Source organism: Pseudophryne corroboree, chromosome 9 (assembly GCF_028390025.1).
Source record: "Pseudophryne corroboree isolate aPseCor3 chromosome 9, aPseCor3.hap2, whole genome shotgun sequence".
Classification (NCBI taxonomy): Eukaryota; Metazoa; Chordata; class Amphibia; order Anura; family Myobatrachidae; genus Pseudophryne; species Pseudophryne corroboree.
The window spans coordinates 379251471-379275065 of record NC_086452.1 but is presented as its reverse complement, the minus strand read 5'-3'; the positions used below and the strand labels follow the sequence as shown (position 1 = coordinate 379275065).

General features: G+C 43.3%; 1 protein-coding gene across 3 annotated transcripts in view; it reads right to left on the bottom strand.

Moving 5' to 3' along the window:
• SYN2 (synapsin II) overlaps window positions 1-23595 on the bottom strand; it is a 590154-nt gene that overhangs the window by 28932 nt on the left and 537627 nt on the right. For 2 of the 3 annotated variants that reach the window (XM_063940770.1, XM_063940771.1), the window contains exons 11-12: window positions 14907-14967; window positions 275-515 (exon numbers count right to left, since the gene is read on the bottom strand). In XM_063940770.1, the coding sequence (XP_063796840.1) occupies window positions 275-515; window positions 14907-14967 (302 nt within the window). The remainder of the gene's footprint in view (window positions 1-274; window positions 516-14906; window positions 14968-23595) is intronic. The other variant, XM_063940772.1, reaches the window with a different exon arrangement.

Sequence of the window (23595 nt, the reverse complement as noted above, 5' to 3'; positions counted from 1 at the left end):
TTCTCTCCAGTGCTTGCATAAGGCCAAGTTGTGCTCCACAAACAGAGCTGCCTTCAACTCTGATTCAGCCAAATGAAAGAGCTGTAGGTCGAGCTAAATGTGTAGGATGCAGTTGGACACTGTTGGGCACAAATGACGGTACTGTCACCTACAGTACTTCCTGTCTCCACCACTGGTATCAACTGCTGTGTGTTGTTCTTACAGGATTAATGTCAATGTATATAATGACTATAACAAGCAAATTGCACATGATTTTATATGAACATGGTCTTACTTCAGCTGCGGATGAGGTTGGACTCTTTGAGGTGGTTCCTTATGAAGGCTGGATTGTGGTTCCACATTGCCGACATTAGGAGGCGCCTGTCCTACTGAGCGTGACTCTTGAGCTGTGGCAGATGGTGGTGTTCGTGCTTCATTCTGTGGAAGTAGATCCTGACCAGGAGACCTTTGCGTGTCCAGGTGGTGGATTGGCTGTTGACTGTCTGATTGCAATCCTTGGGGTTGTACTGTGCCCCCTAGGTTTAGTACAAGAAAAACTTCACATTGTTGCAGCATCAATAGAGCCTAAAACAACCTCTTTATCACCAATGATATTTGGAGAAAAGCAAATCTATGCTATGTTAAACTAATGTAATCCGGCATGTATAACCATAATATTTCTATTGCCGTGCAGACTGTTGCACAATATAACATCCTGTGATAAGAATCTAGAAAGTGTTATAGACTATGTCATTTCTCTGACATTGCATCATTCATTGAGATACTGGTTTTACTGGTTCCACAACAAGCTGATGTCATTTTAATCACTATACATTGGCAAATATCAAAAACTTTCCCTGTATACTTTTTGAGTATATCTGTTTACAAAATAGTAAATGTTGGCGTGAGTTTACATGTCACACCTTATATCGCTTGTAGAGATAGTAGGTTATTGGTTTGGACTTTAGATAATGGTTATTGCACCAGGTGTAAATATAGTGTTCAATGTTGTAAAATATTTAGATTCAATTAAATGCTGATGAAAAGGTTAAGGTCCAAGGAAAATATTAAAATGTATGCTTACTGGCAAGTGTCCTGTCTCCGAGATAGGTACATACAGTGTTTGTACTAACAAGAATAGGAGTACTCCAATTAGAGAGTACCAAGCATTACATTTGTACATTGACTTTTTTTCTGGACTTCTAGATAAATAAAATAACTAATCTTGCAGTTTGATAAGTGACCAATAAGGGCAGGGTTGGATTGATCCACGAGGGGAGATGGGGGCAGTATTTACTATATATACAGTATATTTATCAAGGGTCCCAGTCTATGCACTCTCTAATGGTTAGGTAAACCAATGTGGGTCTGGACACACCCCTAAACATGGCGCCTACCACTGTGTTACCCCGGTGGGCCCTTCATGCCTCAGTCCAACACTGAATAAGGGCGCTCCTAGGGCATAGTTATTGTCTGAGGAAAACTGTAATAAAAATATGTAAAAAATCTGTAGCTCACTCAGAGGTATTTGTGTTCACAATGATTTCTGGATCTACACCTGGGAGTCAATGTGCAGCTACTTTCACAAAATAGAAGACCCTGCTGGAAATGTACAAAAGATGAAAATGTCACCAGCTAGTGCCACACGTCTCCACTAATTGTACGTAGATATGGTTAAGCATACATAATGACACCCCAAAAACTTGTGTTGACCTTTTTTTGTGTTGACCATTGTCATATCGATCTTTTAACCCTGTCAACCTTTTGTATCTGTCGACCTTATCAACTTGTCTACCTTTCACCTGTTGAACTTTTGACCCTGTCGGCCTAATGACTGTGAGTCTGCATCGCTATTATTAAGTGTAGGGGAATTGTTGTAATTACTGGCACCTCCTAAGTAATATGTAAACCCGATTGCAGGGCAGAAAATGCTCTGTGCCCCATTGTAACACCGGGAATATCGTCCCAAACATAATATCCTCAGCCTCTTTCATCTCATATAAATAATCTTGTCAAGCAAAATAATCTAACTCCAGCATGTAGGAGAATAACTTGGGACAGTTACGGCCCAGCTATTATCATGGAAAGATACAACAATTGGAGCCAATGGAGAGGTTGCCATATTCGCCTAATAATCCAGGTGTTTCAGTGTAATACTGTATTTGTTATTTAACGTAAAAAAAACATCATAAACACACACATTGCTTTCTATGGAAGAGCTGGGAAATGCTGTGCATTGCTACAAGCAGGCCAGCTGTAGTTGGAAAGGTAACTATTAGATGGGATGTAGTGGGCATAGTGACACTTGGGATGCTGGCGGTCAGAACACTGGTGCCGGCATCCTGAGAGTCAGCATCCTGATCATAAGTATGCCGGGGAGGGTTAGGCTGCGGATAGGGAGGTTAGGCTGCGGCTAGGGAGGTTAGGGTTAGGCTGCGGATAGAGAGGTTAGGGTTAGGCTGCGGATAGGGAGGTTAGGGTTAGGCTGCGGATAGGGAGGTTAGGCTGCGGATAGGGAGGTTAGGGTTAGGCTGCAGATAGGGAGGTTAGGGTTAGGCTGCGGATAGGGAGGTTAGGGTTAGGCTGCAGATAGGGAGGTTAGGGTTAGGCTGCGGATAGGGAGGTTAGGGTTAGGCTGCGGATAGGGAGGTTAGGGTTAGGCTGCGGATAGGGAGGTTAGGGTTAGGCTGCGGATAGGGAGGTTAGGCTGCGGATAGGGAGGTTAGGCTGCGGATAGGGAGGTTAGGGTTAGGCTGCAGATAGGGAGGTTAGGGTTAGGCTGCGGATAGGGAGGTTAGGGTTAGGCTGCAGATATGGAGTTTAGGGTTAGGCTGCAGATAGGGAGGTTAGGGATAGGCTGCGGATAGGGAAGTTAGGGTTAAACTGCGGATAGAGAGGTTAGGGTTAGGCTCCAAGAATGGAGGGTTAGTGAGGGGAGAGGGTTAGCATACTTACCTCAAAAGATGTAGGGATTGTGAGCGTCTGCGTGCTGCTGTTGGTCATGTGACCAGTGGCATCGTAATCACTGGTTTCCCATACCAAACACTATTAGGTAATAGAAGCATATAACAAAGAAATTATTGGCCTGATTCTGATTTGTAAACAATTGCACAGCTGCCGCAGGGTAGCACAGGGAAGTGGCTGTGCAATTCTGTACAAATAAAATAGTCGCCTCCTATATGCAAGTGCGTGATCCGAGTGATGCGTCATGATAGTAGCTGAAGCTAAATCAGACTGACCATAGGATCCGGACAGCCGGGTCCAGGGAGGTGGCATGCCCTCATTTTAAAGAAAGAAGCCACTGTTGCCCCCCTGCTCCACATCCCAAACACTACAGCTTGTCAATCATGCCGCAGCAAAGGGGGGAGGCTGAGAGGAATATCGCAGGAGCCATGTGCAGAACGAGTCTTGTGCATGCGTAGACCACAAACCATTGGATTTGTACAGTGTGTAAAGCATTGGGTTAGCGTACAAATCTGAATCAGGCCCTACAGTACATGTGCAGTATCTAATACCATGGCCTGGAGTGCCCCTGTAATGATGAAGGCTGCACATAAAGACATTGCATTTAGGGACTGATTCAGAGACGTAATTAAACGCCACTGCAGCTGCTGTGCGAAAATATGCAGATGTTGCAGCCGCCGAGATTTGTATTGAGATGCCATTGGAAAAGTCTCAGATCTGCCACTTGTGTAAGAAGGCGTAGACATCGGACGCACATCGGTTGATATTCTGGGTAACCCTATGGTTGTGCCGCACAGCTGTTGGAAGTAAGACGCTGTAGCCCTTGGAACTTCGTACAGGATTGCGACATGACTACATTTGAGTCGCCACTCCCCCGCTACCTCCCACAACCACTTCCTGCCTGTCACTCACTTTGCAAATTAATCCTCACTACAACTTCTGACGCAAGTCCATCGCGGCACACGTGCAGTGTGACCTATACGCATGCACAGTGGCAAGACATCGCTCCACAGCGTGCAACATCGCCATTGGGTCCATCCCTGAATAAAGTCCTTTGCTGGTTTACAAGAAAAGCAAAATATATTTGTCCTTCACTAATAAAGAAAGGTTTATACTATTGCCTACAACTGGTAGTAATTGTGAAAGCCGTGATCAGTGTTTCCTAAATAGCTATATATAGATACCAGTGAATTATGAATATAATGTATGAATCAATTCGATATCAACCTAACATCCAGAACATGACCCGGGCTGATATTTCATCTTTGCAGATGAGATAAGTCTATATTTAGTAGAGCATTGTGAAATGCATTAGTAAGCTGGTCAGCAGGTTTGTGGAATGACATTATTTGAAGCTTTTCTGCTTCCTTAGTTTAGCAGAACATTGCGGCTGATATCAAGTGTCTGCATGTGGTCTAACAAGCTGCTGCTGATTCTGCTATTTAAGAAACTCCAATACTGGTTTAATCCAGACATGACCATGAGATATGAAGATGCCATGAGTTTTGTCTTCAGGTCAATGATTAAGATTTTAAGACACATACTTATAAGGTAATAAATGTCACTGTACAAAAAAATAAAAATAAAATCTCAGGCCACTTTACATAAAAAGTCAGGAAATGTATTATTAACTGTATCTATTATTAATTCTCCATCCATCGTATGCATATACAGTAATTTTCACACTAATTAGATGACTTCTAATTAATTCCACAGACATTTCTTAAAATGCTTTATAGCCAGTTACTCTAGACCAGTGGAATGTTGAACTGTTATGGGGCCACTACGTGACCAGTAACAATAGGGCCACATTGGTACAGGAGCTGCAGTCTAGTTCTGTGATTTGCGCTTTGTAAATAGAGTGAGAAGTGTATCCATTTGAAAATACACTTCCCAGGAATTTAAGTTTAAAAAGTATACACGTTTCACACTATTTACACAGCACAAATTACAGAGCTAGACTACAACAGCAGCTCCTGCCTTACAAAGCTGTAATAGCAGCTTTGCTGTACTAGAAGCCTGGTTGTCATGGCGTTATTGGCGATGAGCCATAACCATACAGTACATAAAAACAAGAGGTGAAAATAAGGTTATTTTAGTGATAGAATCATAAGCCAGTGGGTTGAAATACTTAATATTGACCTTAGAATATGCTCCATATGGCCTCAAAATTTCCCTGAAATTGCCAGTTGGTCAAATTTCAAAATTTTCTTGGGGGCTTGCAGAGCCTGAACCCCCAGCTGTATGGTCTAGTTGAGCTCGCCAGAATCTATTCGTAGTCTACATTTTGGCAACTGGATCCCTTAAATCCTTCGTTGATGCACGGCTTGATAGTTGTACAGGTCAGCCCTAAGACTAGAGCCAGTCAGAACCATAAAAAGACATCTGAATTGTCAACTCAGGCTGCACTCGTCTCGCCTGTGGATTTTAACACCAAAAATCTGATTTTAATAACACACACACACTTACAAAAACTCCATTGATGTTGTTGAAAAATTCACTCATTAAAAAAAAAGTTGCTTCAGGGCCCCTCTGGGATTAAGGACCCTGAAGCTTACGCTTCATTAGTTTCATAGTAAATCCTCCCGATGGGGCGCCTAAAAACTAGTTATGCCCCTGCTCTCTGCTGTGCTGCAGTCACTCTGTGAAACCATGACCTATTTGTGGTTTGGTGAAGGAAACACAGCACTATCAGTTATGATGAAAAAACTTTTAAAGAAAAGCAGCAAGGATGTTGCAGGTCCCAAAAGAACCCAGGTCACATATATTTATTTACCAAAGACACAGGATGGTGTACTTGATACTTGAAGTCGTGACTGTTGGTGCTGGAGTCTACAGGTCCAGAGACAACCTGAGTAGCAGCACCACAAGCATATTAGCCATTGCCTTTGGGTGTTTTGGTTAAAATTATGGGGGGAATTCAATTAGGCAGAATAATTTTTCGCCCACGAAAACTGAATTTTTTCACAATTTTTTTTTTTCACCCAATTTTTTTCTGGGCAATTCAATTAGTGCCTTTTCTTTTGTGATCTATTTTTGGATGAAAACACATAGGATCGGTGATAAGTTCCCACACCTATGTGTTTTCGCTGCCGTCATTGTGAAAATGGGCTATTTTTGGTGTATTTTTTTTCAGAGCCTGCTGAGGTGGCCAAGAAATATCCCCATCTAGCCAAGTTATCTAATTAGATGTTCAGTAACCCCTGTGAGTCTACAAGCAACATTCTAGTTTGTCATCTTGTCTGCTCATTGCGGGTTCCCAGCTTGCTTTTACTCCCCGCATTACTATTACTTAGTCCATTTCCTCTCAGCAAGCATACATCGAACTTTTCACCAGCTTCTGAATCGGACTCTAATTCACTGGACCATCGTGGTGGTGATTCATTCTCTTGGTTCCACTGATTGTTAGTTGAGGCTTATGCAGAGTTTCCGGTGGTTTGCCAGCCCTGGGTGCTAGGGTGTGGGTTCTGGGTTGTGTCCCTATATTAGGGAACATTTCATGGCTGCCCAGCTTGGGTGCTTAATTATCAGATTCCAGTCTGCAGAGTCTCCTCTGGTTCAGATCCCTGGGTTCCTGGAACCACGGTTCTGAAGTTCAGGACTGGAGTTGAGTTCCGTTCATTGGCTTTAGGGTTTGACCTGTGGGTTCCAGTTGTCTGGTTCAACATCGACTGTGGTTCAGAGTTGAGCCCACTTGTTGAACCACTCCATTCTATGAGCAGAAATTTTATTCAGCCTCCTAGTTTTCATTACTCCTTGTCAGTCCAGCCTCAGATCAGAACACCAAAACTGTGACATAGGGAAAAGGATGTCCCCCTCCTTAGCACGCGCCACTGTGCATAGTAGTTATTCTTTTTTTCCCTTTTTTATGGGTGGACATGGCCATGTCCCCTAGCATTGTCCACGCCCCATCACCCAGTCCCATTATTGCTCTCTATGGCCCTGGTTTGTGCCCATACAAGGTCCAAACTCTGGATAGCCCATTTCCCTATGTGAGAATGCCGTAACAGAGCAAATGCGCCGCCTACCTAGTCACTCTGGGCTGGATTTAGAGATGGACGCAGTTCGTATAGCCTAGCCACTTCCAGAAAATGGAGCAAAACACCCCTATTTTCGGGAAGCAGCCCAGCTCCACCCACCCGTTCCCAAAATGCTGGCAACCTGCAGGACCTGTTCTGCGCATGTGCACAGCCGCCCCAATGTCGAAGATGTATGTAAACCATCGGGTTTGCGTACTTCTCTGAATCAAGCCCTCAGTCACAAGTGGAAATACAGTATGACTGAAATGTGTAGGTCTCTGTATCGCCTGTACTTGCGCATGCTTGGTTCCAGAGCATGAGCCCAGCAAACATGCAAGATGTATTTCGCAAACGGGCTTACAATCAGTTCTTTCCATTTTCCAATGAATCTCCCCGTAAATGTCTGACATATGTTTAGTCTATAGAAATTGTGCATTGGTGCATCACACACCACTAACATTTCCAAATAAACCAGCTTTTTAGTTCACACGACACTTCGTAACACCAGAAAACACAAAAAGTTAAATTTGAGTCCTAGCGTATTCTAGGTCTCCAGGCATGTAAGCAGATATTCCCTCATCAGGAATGTTCTCAGACAGTAAAACTACAATTCTAAGTCTGTCGTGAAATTATACTGTGAGCATGAAGGGAAAAAAACGAGACAGACGTGGGGTGTCTATTTAGCGCCTAAAAATTTTCATCTGTGAAAAACAGGCTCTAAGGGTTGGTTAACGGGAATTTTGTTTGCGTGCTCGATAAAGGCCAGCGGTCGTGGCTAACTAGATGGCTGCCTGGGCCTGCCGACAGCACTACCGGCAGTCGGACCTGAGCAGGGAGAGTATTTATTTTTCTTTTTTTCCCGAGCCAATCCCTGAGATTGACCGTTTTTCAATCCCAAATCCCAACATTAAAAAAACGGCCCGGGATTGCCCTCTTTACTTTGAAAATAACTATTTTATATATATATTATTATTTTTTTCGTTTAGTTTTATTTACTGTAAGTAGAGACAAGCATTCTCAAAACTGATCATCAGCATATTCTCCTCATTCTGCGTTTCGGTGCAGAATTTTGTATGTTTCATCTGCAGTATTTGGCTACAAGTCCACGGAAATCCTCCTATGAGACTATTATTGGACTCTTCCTTACTATACTTCAACCATACCATTTAACTGAATGTACCGACATCTTTGTCAGCCCAGATTTACTTTGTAAATCAATTTACAAAATGCAGAGTTGACAAAAACATGGCGGAGTGCCATTCCACAAAAGAGAAATGCAAAAGCAGATTGTATTGCTGGGACTCTGCACCCCTCCAATAGTGGACTGTTATGCCGCTGTGACCTTGAAATCTCTAATTTTAAGACCATTAGCCATGCCCCAGCATTCCCTTTTCCATGTTGTATCTGTGTGTACACTGTAATATGGTTACACTATACAGTAGTACAAAATTATAAATAACGATTCAGTGGGAGGCTTCGGAATATGATTACTGGTTAAAAGTTTTAAAACACCCCTTTTTCCAGTTTTTATTGAAATTTATGCACTATAATATCTCACTTTACTCTGGAATTAAAGCAAAAAACTAATTAATTAAAACAACTGGAGATGAAAAAGAAATCAGAGAATTATTTGTTTACACTGAATCTACATTTATGACTCACTGAAATAGCAGTTTTTTGAAGATATAACAACCAAACACACTCTCCACAATGGAAAGCAAACATACAGTACTTTGGGAAGCTCTTCCCAACACTCATACAGAAGTTCCAACAAATGTGTTGCACTTGTACTATAGGTTCCTTTGCTTTCAAATTTTCTGCCCATTTCATCCCAAACAGCTCAATTGAGTTTAAGGGGGATATTCAATAGTCCCCACGATTATCACGATTTCTGCCCAGTGTTTCGAATTGGGCCATTCAATTATACCCTGGGTTTTATTTTGTGTGAAAATTTCTAAATTTTTCCATGAAAACACATGGGATTTTGGACAAGGTCTCGGACCTGTGTGTTTTCACACAAAAACGGTGCTGATAGGGCTGGTCATCGGCACTGAGGACAACTGAATCTCCCCCCGGGAGGGGGGGGGGGCACAATATGAACTGGAGGCACTATCTTGTGGCATAATATGAACTAGGGACACAGGGCCCCCAATTCACATTATGACATACAGTGTCCCCAGTTCATATTATGCCACACTATAGTGCCTCCAGTTCATATTGTGCCACACCAGTGGCGGAACTAGCGAGCGGTGGGCCCAGGTGCGACAAAATGCTTTGGGCCCCCCCCATCCCATCCAAGTCCACCCCCTCACCCCTGGATAGGATCTGGTGAGGGGGACCTGCTCAGGGCCAGAGAGATGGATACCTAGCAACAGTGCCGTCACTGTGTGCAAGAAACGGCATCGGAGCCCCCCCACCTCAATGTAAAACAGGGGCAGTGCGCATAAAAATATAGGGGCATGGCTTTGTGGGGAAGGGGCGTGGCCACAAAATAGTACCACAGCGTCCCCTTTTTACACATTACAGCAGACAGCGTCCCATTTTTTACAAATTACGGCAGACAGCGTCCCCTTTTTACACATAATGGCAGACAGCGTCCCCTTTTTACACATTACGGGAGACAGCGTTCCATTTTTTACACAGTACGGCAGACAGCGTCCCCTTTTTACACAGTACGGCAGACAGCGTCCCCTTTTTACACAGTACGGCAGACAGCGCCCCCTTTTTACACATTACGGCAGACAGCGTCCCCTTTTTACACATTACGGCAGACAGCATCCCCCTTTTTACACATTACGGCAGACAGCGACCCCCTTTTTACACATTGCGGCAGGCAGATTCCCCCTTTTTACACATTACGGCAGACAGTGACCCCCTTTTTACACCTTTAGGCAGACAGAGAAGAAAGAAAGAAAGAAAGAAAGAAAGAAAGAAAGAGAATTATACTTACAGTCTCCGCTGGCTCAGGCCCCTCGTGCAGCTTCTGGCAGATGATGATCCCGGGCAGGAGAGAAGGTAGAGGAGGGAGGTGGATGAAGATGCCGCAGAATCGATGTGTTATTGATGGAGGCGCTGCTGCTGCTGTCCCTTTCCTTCCCCATTGGCTGTCCTCCGCCGTTGTGAATACTGGGATGCGCTTCCCAGCATTCACAGCGGTGGAGTACAGCCTATGGGGAAGGAAAGCGACAGCAGCAGCGCCTCTACCAATTACAGTGCGCTGCTGCGGCTCCCGCCTCCACCTCCCTCCTCCTTCACCCCCGTAGCCGCTGCTCCTCTCCTCGGCGGCGGCTGTGTGCTGCGGGCGGCGGTTGCCCGCAGCACACATCGGCATGTAATGGAGTCAGTTTGACTCATTACATGCCGCGCTGCTTTGGGCCCCTAGTCAGTGGCGGGCCCCAGTGCAACGCACTGATTGCACTGGCGGTAGTTCCGCCTCTGTGCCACACTACAATCAGTAGGTCCAAGAGCATAACTAGGGGATGAGTTTAATTTGCCGGCTGTCATGATCCCGATGGTCAGGATACAGACGCTGGAATCGCGACAGCGAACAATGTAAGTTCTTAATGTATTATTTGTTCCCTGTAGGACTGTGAAATTTATATTATTTTATCAAATTTTGCGAACCTAAACTTTTTATTTGCTTAAACTGTAGCCGTTACACTGCTTACCATACTTACCTGCTTTACCGAAACGGCTGGGAGGCTCACGACAGGCCCGCTTACCAAGCAATTTGCGTCATCGTAGCTCTCTGCTTCTCAATGACTGCAACTGCGGCATCGTGGAGCAAGGGCCGCAATGGCAAAATCATGTCATCACGCCCACTGTACTATTTCAGGATATTCACTTGACTTGAATTGCTTACATTTAAACAAAAACTGGAAAAAATGGGGGCATTCAAAATTTTTGACCAATAGTGTATATTTGTATAATTCTAAAAAGATCAATAATTAAATTGCAACAGTTTAAAAAGAATTCTGAACTAAACATAGATGGTGAGGAATACAATTGCAGATGTTCATTGTACATTTCAAAAGATCTGTTTTTGTAATGTTTTAAACTAGTTGTTATGGTGGGCATCCAATTATCCCCTGTAATTTACCACAGATAATGGATTTCCCTGGTGCTATCCTATTAGTTCAGATAGCTGGTGCTTATCCCGATGCCGGTGCTTATCGAGGGTTTGGTCTTGCCTGCCTCAGGCAGGCGAAGCCAAACCTGCTTTTTGCCGGCACAACATTTTCGGGGCTAATTGGATACCCCCCTATAGTGTCAACATACAATAGTCTAACATGGAACCACAATCCGAGAACAATATTTTGCACTACTAATATTTGGCTTACTTACTGGCACTTCTAGTAATTAATCAGTTATTCTCTTGCATCAGCCTAGAGCAATGAAGACTAAGTAGAACAAATACGGTGTACAGCTACCATGGGTAACAGCGCATTTTCACTACACCACATTTGATAACTTCTAACGTGTAAGCTACCATGTTTCTTGGATACGTTTCAGCAATACCTACAATTTTAAAGGCGACTGTAAATAGCACACTCTAAAGTAGAGCTATATTAAAATGACCCAATTAAGAGTAAACTTCTTTGAAAATCATGAAAAACACTACATGCAAATTAATAATTAAAACAATTTGTAAGTGCTCTATAGCTACCATAATGCATCAGAAAAATCAATAGCAAATAATTTTATTAGTGGTTGGAGGATATGACTAAACCATAAATTGGGGTAGTTCTTGATTAAAGCTATTTTTTAGTGCAAAGATACCATAGTACCAAGGGGTACCACTGTTATTGGGCCTGCCTAACGCTGTGAGAGCCACATGTGGTCTTTGCTTTATCATCCTATTCCCTGAGATAATGATGGTGATATTGGCATGATGGTGAGCCAGAAACTATACACTGAAGTCAGATGTTATTTTCTTTATTGCACATGAAGCTGTACAAGATATTTCACATAAATCACTGCAGTCAGACAACCATCATGTACTCTGTGCCACACACTTGGCTTTGTACAAAATAAATCTGACAAGAACAAAATCGTTTTACAAAATAAAATAAAAATACATGAATTCTACATTTTAAGACGACTGCCCCGTTTCCCACAACATTGTACTGGAACATGCTTACATGCCAAAAATATAGAGTAATCTCAAATGTTACCAGCGGCATTCAGAATGTCCTATATCATAGATATAACCCTTTGGAATAGAGAAAGAATGGCTGTGTTGGCATAATGTTTTCTCCAGCCACATTGCGTCCATAGAATTACAACAGACTGGTGACACCCACATAAACTGCATGCACACATCTGCACAATTACAGGTCACGTTACAGGTGGAGATTAATCAAGCTTAAAGAGATATAAAGTGGACAGAGATAATGTACCTACCAATCAGCTCCTAAATGTTATTTTTCAAACACCGTCTGTAACATGGCAGTAGGAGCTGACTGACTGGTACTATGGGGTCTATGTACTAAGAACTGGAGAGAGATAAAGTGGACAGAGATAAAGTACCAACAATCAGTCCCTAACTGCCATGTTACAGGCTGTGGGTGAGATGTACTAAGCAGTGAAAAAAGTGGAGAAGTGAGCCAGCGGAGAAGTTGCCCATGGCAACCAATCAGCATTGAAGTAACATTTATAATCTGCATACTATAAAAGTATACAGAGCAGTTGTATGGTACTTATCTCCGTCCACTTTATCTCTCTCCAAGGTTTGAGTTTGAGTTTATTATCATTCGATATTCACATGTGAACAAACAATGAGATTTCCGAATGAACAAGCAGATATCACAAGAAGGCTTAGTGCACAGGCCCCTTTATCTCTGCACAAGTTTTGATAGATCTCCCCCAGAAGCAGAGAGTCGGTAAGATCGTTAACCATGGTTAGAGAAGCTTCGAAAGCTATTTTAGCTGCACTTCAGACACAAAATGACAAAAGATGATCTTTGCTGCACAGTGAGCTCTAACAATTGTATTCCTCAAGCTGCTAATTATTTCTCAATTCCCACGTTTCCAGCGTACGTGAGGTCTTAATAATTTCTAATGGTGATCTAGCGATGTCTACCACTGTTAAGTGGTATCAGCCCTTATATAATGCTGTTCTGCACAAATGGGCCCTGTATGGGGACAGCAGAACACAGCGTGCAGGAAAGGAACACGGGGTGACGGAGAGATAGACTGGGGAGGACCGAATGAAAGAAAAGGAGAAAGCTGAATGACACAGTAAATGTGATATACAGTCAGTGAAATGAGCACGAGAAAGACCAACAAACCTGACAAATTCACAAATGTCTAACGTAATTTATAAATAAAAGACATTGATATTAAAATAAATCATGACTCCCCAAGACATGCATTAAGACAAAGCTAGCAGCCTTGAGAAAGCTATTATGCCACAGCAATGGCTTAAACCACCGACCTGACCAATTAGTGGGCTGACCTTTCCTGTAATTTTCTGATGACCCTAATATATGGTATGGTTATGAAATAACTTCTATCAATAGCATTAGTGTTATCAAATGACCTAAATTCTACATATCTGAAAAATAAATTAGGAACAAGAAGTTATCATGTGTCTGTTCTGCCAAACATCTCAACTTATTAAAGGAGCATCCATATCAATAGCATAAAATTCAGTATTAAATCTTACATTAAGTCTATGGGGAGGGAGGGGCTAAACACACCACCAGTTTCTCAGATAATTGCAGGGCACAAATTTATATTCTCTATTTTGTCTTTCTTCTTTTTGTTTTTGTTTCAGGACAAATCCCAGTCTAGTATTTGGTTCATCTGTTCCTCACCAGCGTCCCAAGTTAGTTTACCCCACTGAATGCACATATGAGGCTTGGATCAACATAAGACTTTAAGGCAACGACACAAATGTTTGCAAGCAGCTCGATTGCCTGTTGCCTCTTTGGGTAGTGCTAAGCTAGAAATCAATGTGAGAGTTACGTCACACGTTATGGCTATTGAGATACAAGTTTAACAAAAAGTCAAGGAATATTATCTGCGCTTCTCAGGAATATTTACATTTCAGACATACAACAAGTACAAGGATTAAAGGTTAACAAAGTGTTTGGGGGAGAAAAAAAAGAAAGTGGTCTGCAGAACTCACAATCACTTAGATATAAGTAAGAATGTTTGACAATCACTTGCTCTGAGCTCTTAGTAAGCCACACAAGCGGGGACAGAGCTTAATGGACTACAATGAAACATTTTATACTTGATCACAAATATTGTACTATAGTGTCCTATCCATACGGCGTGCAAACCATACTTACACAAGAATGTTAAAAAATACTTTAGGCACACCTGCATGACATTTTATGGAGTCACGGAACGGACGATACTAAAGTCCATGTTTACTAAGCCTACCCATGCTAACAAATACGATGACTGCAAAATCTATAAAATTAGAAAAAGAAAATGATCCCCGGAATTCAACACTTTAGATAAATCTGGATTTAAACTCATTGATCTTTCCAATCACTTTATGCAAGTAATAAAGTGAAGTAGGATTCACGTGTTTACACGCCCACACACATACAGGCTTAGCGTCAAGTCCGAGGTTTGTCATTCGAGTTAGGAGTTATTCCCCCATGATAAAAGAAATCATTATAATAAACAGTCAGGTTGGACTTGAAAGAGGCACAATTCTGTGTATACTGTTAACATCAGCTCTGAATCACAAGTTAAACAGAGAAAGAGGAGTTAGCGTCACAGGCGTGGACATATTTAAGGGGAGAGACGAGACAGAGAGAAGTGACACTGCATAGGAAAACACAGTCCAGGTCAGCACTGAAACATGGCAAAACTGCACAAAATTGTTTCCATTTTTTTTTTTTTTGGCTACAACCCCTCACACAGCCTGGACTTGTTTTGGTCCTACTGCAACGCCATTACAGTCGAGAATGTACTGCAAACAACCTTGAGGTGGAGGACGCTGTGCTGGAATCTTGCTCTGCTCAGATTCTTTCATTGTTCCGCTCTGCAAAACAGAAATGAGAAGCAAAAATGAGAATTATCATTACTTACACATACACACACAGAGCTTATTTTCCATCCTGCAGCAACATTTCTTGCACGAAGCAGAATCACTATAGGAAAGAAGTACAGCACTGATAATCCAGTCCAGGGACTGTAATGTGTACAGAGTACATTATAGGAAAGGTTTATTTATATAATTAAGGGCCTAATTCAGTGTGGATCATATTCTGCAAAATCGCAAATTAAGTGATTATGGAATGACTGTGCATGTGTAGTATTCTCATTGTGCACGCAAGAGGAATAATAGCGACAGAAATTGCATACAGTTTGTAGTCGCAATGTAGCCACTGTTTGACTGACAGGAAGGTGGCGTTTCTGGTCGGAAACCTTTTTTTTTATGGGTGTGTCACAAAAAAAACAGACGTGCCTAGATGTTTTTGGGGAGGGTCTCTGACATCAGCGCAGACCACTTCCAGTCCACAGATTACTGGCAGCCTCAGACCTACTCACATTTGCTCAGACAGCAAAGATTCTTCGATGTTTCAGGAATTGCGTATGCATCTACGAGTGTATAGCCATCTGCGATGCATTCACAATGTTGCCCAGGGCATTTTTACTTTGTGTCGGGGCGGCACCTTGCTACTCGCAGACAACTGCAATTTCTCAGAACCGCGATCCATGCTGAATTAGGCCATAAGTACACAAATGGCTCCAATACAAAGGATAATGGGCCTGATTCAGATGTGGTTGCAACTTCGATAATGTCGCAACTGAACGATTATCGGTACACTATGCATGCGATGCCACCCGCAGTGAGTAATCAGTCATAGAGTGATTGACAGGAAGAGGCTGTGTGGGGGAGTAACAGGGAGTGTCTGCAAAAAACGCAGGGGTGTAGTGACCATTTTCAGGGGGTGTCTTGTCGTGAGACTGCTATCATGTACGCATACAAGATGAGGTCAGCATTGCAGCTCCCATAACCATTCTGCAAAGTTGTGGAGGCATTCAGGCAGTCGATGTTCCTCACGGTTTGCGAAGGACTATGCAGTTGCTGAGCATGTTGCGATGGCTTCGTTGGGCGGTCTGTTTACTTTTGGGGGGCTGCTACCAGGGCTGTCATCAGAAATTGTGGGGCCTTAAACTGACAAAATAGACAGGGCCTCCCCCACCCAAAAAAAAAAGAAAAACAGATTCTGCCACACCACTCCACCCCTGTGTGATGTCACACATCATGACGTTACATATAGGTGAAGCACTGCAGACCTGCAGGAACGATACACAGAACTGATGCGCAGGGAAGGTTTGTTTTAAGTACTTCCTGCTTATCAGCCCACTGTTGTTGCGTTGCCTGTGCAGCTCTTCAGGTATTGCCGGTAGGAGCCAGAGGTGAGCCCCACTCTCTATAAGGGCCCTGGAATCCAGTCCCCACTGATGGCTGCCCTGGCTACTACACTTCCAATGCCTCCCAGTCCCGCCACTGAAAAGGATCGCCGTTGCATCGACCTTGCAACCGCATCTGAATCAGGCCCAATGTGTAGATTCAGGGATTTATATGGTAGAGTGCACATTCACAGCCTACACGCAACAACAGGGAACATCCACTGCTAAAGTAGGTCTATGGCTATGCAGACTGGCCACGGCAGAAGCAACGCAGGTGCTATGCTTCTCTGTGTACGTGATTGCAGCTGACGTATGATAAATGCCCCGAAAACAGCCATGTCACACCAGCGTTTTTGCCGCCACTCCCCCATTACCACCCGCAAATTATTTATTTATTAACAGTTTCTTATATAGCGCAGCATATTCCGTTGCGCTTTACAATTAGGCAATGGTCACTTCCTATCAATCACTCTGCAAAGAAATCCTCACTGCGAGCGGAATCTCAAAGCCACCTTTACACATGCGCAGTGTAATCGCAAGATATACACAGACTGATGATAATCGTTCAAGCGGGAAACATCAGCATAACGTGTGACGTGCTATTGTTGCCTGCTGAGCTGCATCTCGCTCTCTACTTGTGGGAGGAAATAGAAGTGTTACTTTTCCTCAAATACAGTAATTTTTGTGGCCAAGTCAGCATCAGCCCCACAGTGGCCAGAACACTAAAGTCATGGCCGTACCCTGACACTTAGCGGTCTGTTTATTAAGAGCCCCGGTCAAGCAATTAGTACTGTAAGTTATAGCACTGCAATAAAAATCTCATAGTGCCACAATTTATCAAATACATATTGCTAAAGGTGCATACACACGGAGCGATATAACTGAGCGATTTTGACTATATAGTGAAAATCGCTCAGAAAGTTAGTGCATATCTCTCCATGTGTACACAGCCAGCAATAGCGATGCGCGTCCCCGCCAGGTCGCTATCGCTGCTAAAAATAGACTGTGCAGGCAAGTCAATTTTGGCTAGGTCGCTGGAAAAGAAAAAGCATCCCCTTGCTTAAATGAGTTAGCTAAAATCGCCCATAGCCAAAATCGCTGGAAAAGTTAGTCAAAATCTCCTACAGCCAGTTCAAGGGAAATCGCTCAGTCAAAATCTCTCCGTTTGTATGCACCTTTAAGAGGGGTACACACGGAGAGATCCGTGCTTAAAATCTAAGCAATCTTGCGAGATTGCTTAGATTTTAAGCACGGATCTGCCGTGTGTATGCCCTCCAGCGATAGGGGCCGCGCATCGCTATCGCCGATGCTAGATTGAGCTGCATGCAGGCTCAATCTAGCGGGTCGCTCACTTCACCGTTGTGTGAAGTGAGCGGCCCCCCGTCGGCTTTCCCCCTCGCTCAGCACATCGCACTGTGCTGAGCGGGGTGAGAGATGTGTGCTGAGCGGTCTGTGTTAAGATCGTTCAGCACACATCTCTCCCGTGAGTACCCCCCTTAAGACACCTAGCGATATGAGCTTAACTTACTGCTCTGTGGGCTAGCTTCCCTGGCTGCCTCACGTACAGTGGAACTAAGAGGTACATTTACTAAGCAGTGATAAGAGTGGAGAAGTGAGCCAGTGGAGAAATTTCCCTATCAACCAATCAGCACTGAAGTAACATCTATAATTTGCATACTATAAAATGATACAGAGCTGCTGATTGGTTGATGGGGAAATTTCTCCACTGGCTCACTTCTCCACTCTTATCACTGTGCTTAGTAAATGTACCCCCTAAGAGCCCTGAATCAGCGGAGCAATTTAACAATGCTCTGGTGTGGAGACAGATGATCCGGAGATCAGCTGTCACCATGATTCCTACTATATAACTACTTTAGTAACGGTGAAACATGCAGTAGCTAGTATGGATACGTGAACTGGAGTTCACACATGCACACATGCATCCGGCGGAAGGAGCCGAACAGGGGCGGAGGTATCCGTTCGGTCTCTCTTCACAACTCCAGGCATGCTTCCCAAAGGAAGTAGCAAGGGTGGGGGAACAAACACCATCTGAAGATGGCGAACATTCCTCTGTTAAGCTCTGAAAATTCAGTATGTTCGGAGCTTACTAGTGTATGGAGACATTGAGCCAGATCAGGGGGAGGGGGGATGGGATGCATTAAAGCTCTTATTTTGAGGTCAAACCTCAGAAAATGCCATTTTCAGGGGTTCGACCACTTTTCATATATGCACCAAGCACCGGAATATTATACATTCCAGAACTTGGACCTGGTGAGTAAACCAAGAGAAGCCTATGAGCTTAAGAGGGATCCAATCAGAAGGACTGCCGGGTCACAAACCTGGAAATCCACACATTGCAAAGGACTGCTCTTATCGGGAATGCTGTCCTTTGCATAAATCTGCATGCATACGGTGATAATAAACGTTGATATGCATGCGATCATTGGCGGAATGTTTGATGCAACCCACCCTGGGACTCAAAGGTAAACAGGAGATATACGTGATATTGCCTGCGTTACCTTTATAATGAATGATACTCCATTCCTACAAAAGTAGCTGAAAATTTAAACCACACAGACATAACGGGTTATACAGAAACCACAAGAAATGGGGGCTTGCACTGCTTTTATTTGTGCGAATGTCTGCCAAGAATTTAAATGTACACACCCACCTGCCAGTCCTCCACTCAAAAACAGAGGTATGTGACAGAATTTTAGGGTCTACCTGGAAACAGTGGATATGTCCTCGCAAAGTCAGGCCTGCTATTACAGTTTAAGTCCACTCCTTTTGGTAATTTCAACTTTTTTTTTTTTACTTTCACTTATATCTGAAATAAATCCTGAGAATGAGGAAGCATCAAGACTCTTTATTGCATGTGTCACTACCATACTTCCTTAATGACTCCATGCTGCATTCCCAGCTCCATCACCCCATCCCAAAGCCCTGTATCCCCTCACCAAGCCACTCTTACCCCGGGGAGACACTGACCTGTGCTGCACTCCCCATACCCAAACACTGTATTGGTTGAGGTGTGCCTGATGATGCAGCCTCATATACCCTCTTGCAAATCAAATATTATTTTTGCATGTTAGTGTCTGTAGTATGCTGAGCTAGCAAGTAACAGGCAACACTCCTGGTGCATCGATGGCTTCCATAACTGCAGGGCCGGCAACAGGAAGAGGGGGGGTCAAAGAGGACATCTGTACTGGGCCCCAAGGATACGCCACTTAGTGCCCAGGTTGTGAGCGGTCTTGTGCAAAGAAAGCAGTGAGCTGTAGGTGGTGTGGGCGCAGCCTCAGAGTGACAAGATCCTCTCACACACAGTGATTGTGTGGCATGAGTGTGCGCCCGCTCTTCCGGGTCGGCCTCTTCTGGTGGGGTCTGCTGTGCAGTGTTCAGGTCTGGGGAGTGCAGCGCAGGTGAGTCTCTCCCCGGGGTAAGAGTGGCTTGGTGAGGGGATAAAGGGCTTTGGGATGAGGTGATGGAGCTGGGAATGCAGCATGGAGTCATTAGGGAGACACAGAGATATCACTGTACCAGGACCCAAGATTTATGTTGCCGGCCCTGCATACATGATGTTTACAGATGTTGTCCTCAAGGGATTGAGATGGAACCCAGGCGGCCGGTCAGTATGGCGACACCGGGATCCCGGCTGTCAGAATGCCGGCAGCTGGGTGGAATCTCGACCGCCGAGTTGTCACCTACATCCCATCCTCAAGGTAGCTGCAAATCCATATACAGTACTTCCTCATAGAAATGTTTAATGGATGCAAAACTTAGCACATGCCATAACCATAAGAGAACTACATTTGTGCACATTTACACTTGAGTCACATTTATGCTAACACACAATCATTAAGGAAGTAGTAAATTCTGGATTGCACCAGTATGCAGGAGCATGGAGAGTGTGTGTGTGTGTGTGTGTGTGCGTGTGTGTGTGTGGGGGAGGACAAATACAGATAACAATGTCATCTACTGCAGCAGCAAGCATTAGAATCAATACATCATTTACATATTATTCAGAGATGGCATGGCCATGCCCTCATGAGTGGCCGCCCCCCACATCTACATCATCAGGGCATGCAGCATGTGTCTGCGCCCCTGCCAGCAAGCAGACTAACCATGTATACAGCTTGGAGCTGAAACTAAACAGAACATAGTTTATATATCCCAAACCAAATATATTACAATACAGTAAGGAGTGAAGCAGAAGGAATGTAATGTTTTGGAGTGAGTATGTTGATATCCTAACCCAGGAAACCGGATGATAAATCTACAATGTCTGGGAAGACTGTGAATAGGTCGACACCATATGGTCGACAAGCATTAGGTCGAAAGGTACAAAAGGTCGACAGATGAAAGGTCTAAAGTGCTCAAGGTAGACAGGTACAAAAGTTTGAAAGGTACAAAAGGTCGACACACATTTGGTTGACACATTTTTTCCCCCCACATTTCGTCAACATTTGCTCCAAAACATGTATTTGGAATAGTAGCCTGTGGCGAGAGCAGCAGTAGTGGAGCGAGCCACCTTGCCCGAATCATGGCGAGCGAAGCAAGCCCGCGAGGCTCTACATTTGTACCGATGGTGGCCACAGAACAAGAAATGTACAATATTTCCCAACAAAACAAAAAAAGACCATTTTTGTGTCAATCATTGTCATGTCAACCTTTTGACTGTGACAACCTTTTGTACCTGTTGATTTTTCATGTGTCAGCATTTTGCACCTGTCGACCTAATGCATGTCAACCATTTGGGGTGAATGACTGTCAACCTTCTATACAACACAACCTGACCCAATGTGGCAGCATTAACTTAAATACAGTACAAAAGAAATCCATGAGTTAAAGCCGTTCTGTAAAGAAGTACCTGCAAAAATAAGGGGTTACGTCATTAGGTCGACAGCACTTAGGTCGACAGCCATTAGGTCAACCACTGTTGGTCGACATGCGTTAGGTCGACATGGTCAATAGGTCGACATGTACTGGGTCGACATGGAAAAAGGTCGACATGAGGTGTTTTTTTTTTTTAAATGAACTTTTTCATACATTACGATCCACGTGGACTACATTTGGGAACGGTAACCTGTGCCGCGTGCAGTGAGGCACCTTGCCTGAAGCATGGCGAGCAAAGCGAGTGGACACGGTGTACTAATTGGGGTTCCCGGTCATTTTCCGAAGAAAATACACCAAAAACAGTAAAAAAAAAACTCATGTCAACCAATAGTGGACGACCTAATGACTGTTGACCTAAGTGTGGTCGACCTAATGACCCATACCCAAATATAAGCCCTATGCTGATGTGTGGGATCGGTTATTATACTTATTAAAGACAAGATGCAATAAAATGGTTGTGCATTATCCATTAAAGCACACCTCAGCCTGTCTACTGCACATGGTGGATCTCATTCATGAAGTGCACAGGTATGCCTCAATGGCTTGCCAAACCCACATCAACATCTACGCCTGACACTTCCTTTTACAGTTAGCCAATCAAGGGAAAACCTCATAATATCGGTCTTGACTTATCATGAAGGGCCTCAGTGATGTCACCACTGGTGCTTCCTCCAGCAATGTCCGTAAGTAACAGTGTTGGAGGTGGGTTCAATACATAGATTTCATATGCTTAGCTGCGATTTTATATCAATTCATTTGCAACAAAACATAGTAATCCTAAGAAAAAGTCAAATACAGAGGTCCTTTGTGCTTATGCCTTTTTTACCCAGATTACAGTATATCCTATTTTTCCTGAATTTTGAGTTTTTATTATACTAGTGTACTAAGTACTTACAGTAGGAGGAATAGTATAGCACAGATAGATGTAAGCGGACACATCTGTACATACATATTTTTTTCTTTTCTTTTTAGAATGTACTGCTATGGTGTTTTACGTGTACATTTTAGTATTACTTTGTTGTAAGGCTCAGAGGGTATCCGGTCTTTAGGTCGACAGTCATTAGGACGCCCACTTTTGGTCGACATGCATTAGCTCGACATGAGTTTAATTTTTTTTTTTTTTACTTTTTCTTACTTTACTTTACATTACATGTGGACTAAGATTGGGAATACTAACCTGTGCTGAGCACAACGAGGCCACGAGCCATGCGAGGGGACACGGTGCACTAATTGGGCTTACGAAGAAAACGACACCCCAAAAAATCCAAAAACTCATGTCAACTTTTTTCCATTTCGACCTAGTCACTGTCAACTAGCAGTGGTTGACCCAATGACAGTCAACCTAGTTAGGGTCGCCAAGTGATCCACACCCAGCTCAGAGACTTACTTTAGTTAATAAACATTTATTTATTATAAAGGAATACATACGAAATACCGTAAAATGCGAAAAAATACCAAATTACACACGCTAAACTTAACAGACAGTAAGTAGAGAACAGTAGCTCTACTCAACTGCAAATGTTTTGCTATTTATTAACTATATTACATATATTGTGTGAAAATGTAAATCCTTTTTACGACATCTAGTTATTTGAGAAGACCTGACTCGTGTTTGATGTATAAGTACACTATTTCCAGGAGCAAGTTACTGAGTAGCTTGCCAGAGTACACGTCTGTGGTATTCAAAACATGGATTTGGTTTATAAGTTTGGCATGTCTTATTTCACTTGTCCAGAATCTCTTAGAAGGATAAAATAAAAAACTAAAAAACCAAGGCTTCATGATCCATAAAAACGCCCCAGCAGATCACACAAATGAATCATTAAGCAACATACAGTATATATCAGCTGACTGAAATAAAATTCGCATAAAATACACTTCTTGTGAGTAAAAAAAGGAGTGATAGAACCACAAGAGAGAGAAATGTGCTTTAACTGTGGTAGTGTGTATCTTAAACAAATGCTTTCAGATTGGAACACAATATACAATGCTACAGCAGTTTATATATATATATACAAAGCAGTGGTGGGGGCAGTCTGCACTTGACAGGACTGTTTCACCATCCCACAGGTCTGCACGTATGCGGGAAGTTGGATTTGTCCTTGCTGCTGATTTGTGACTTCTGAATCATGTACAAATTAGTTTTACACAGGGACCCCCCAAACTGGCGATTTATCCTCAAATGTGCCATCTGCAAAGAAGGTCTTTGAAATGTTGGAAACGCCAAGCATATTTTTTTGCGATTTTTATTTTCCACGAAAATGCGTCAGACACATTGTAATGCATGCCTATATCCTGCATGTAATTGCAGCTCTATCTGTATCTGAAATGCCACGTTAGTGTTTTTCAGGAAAAC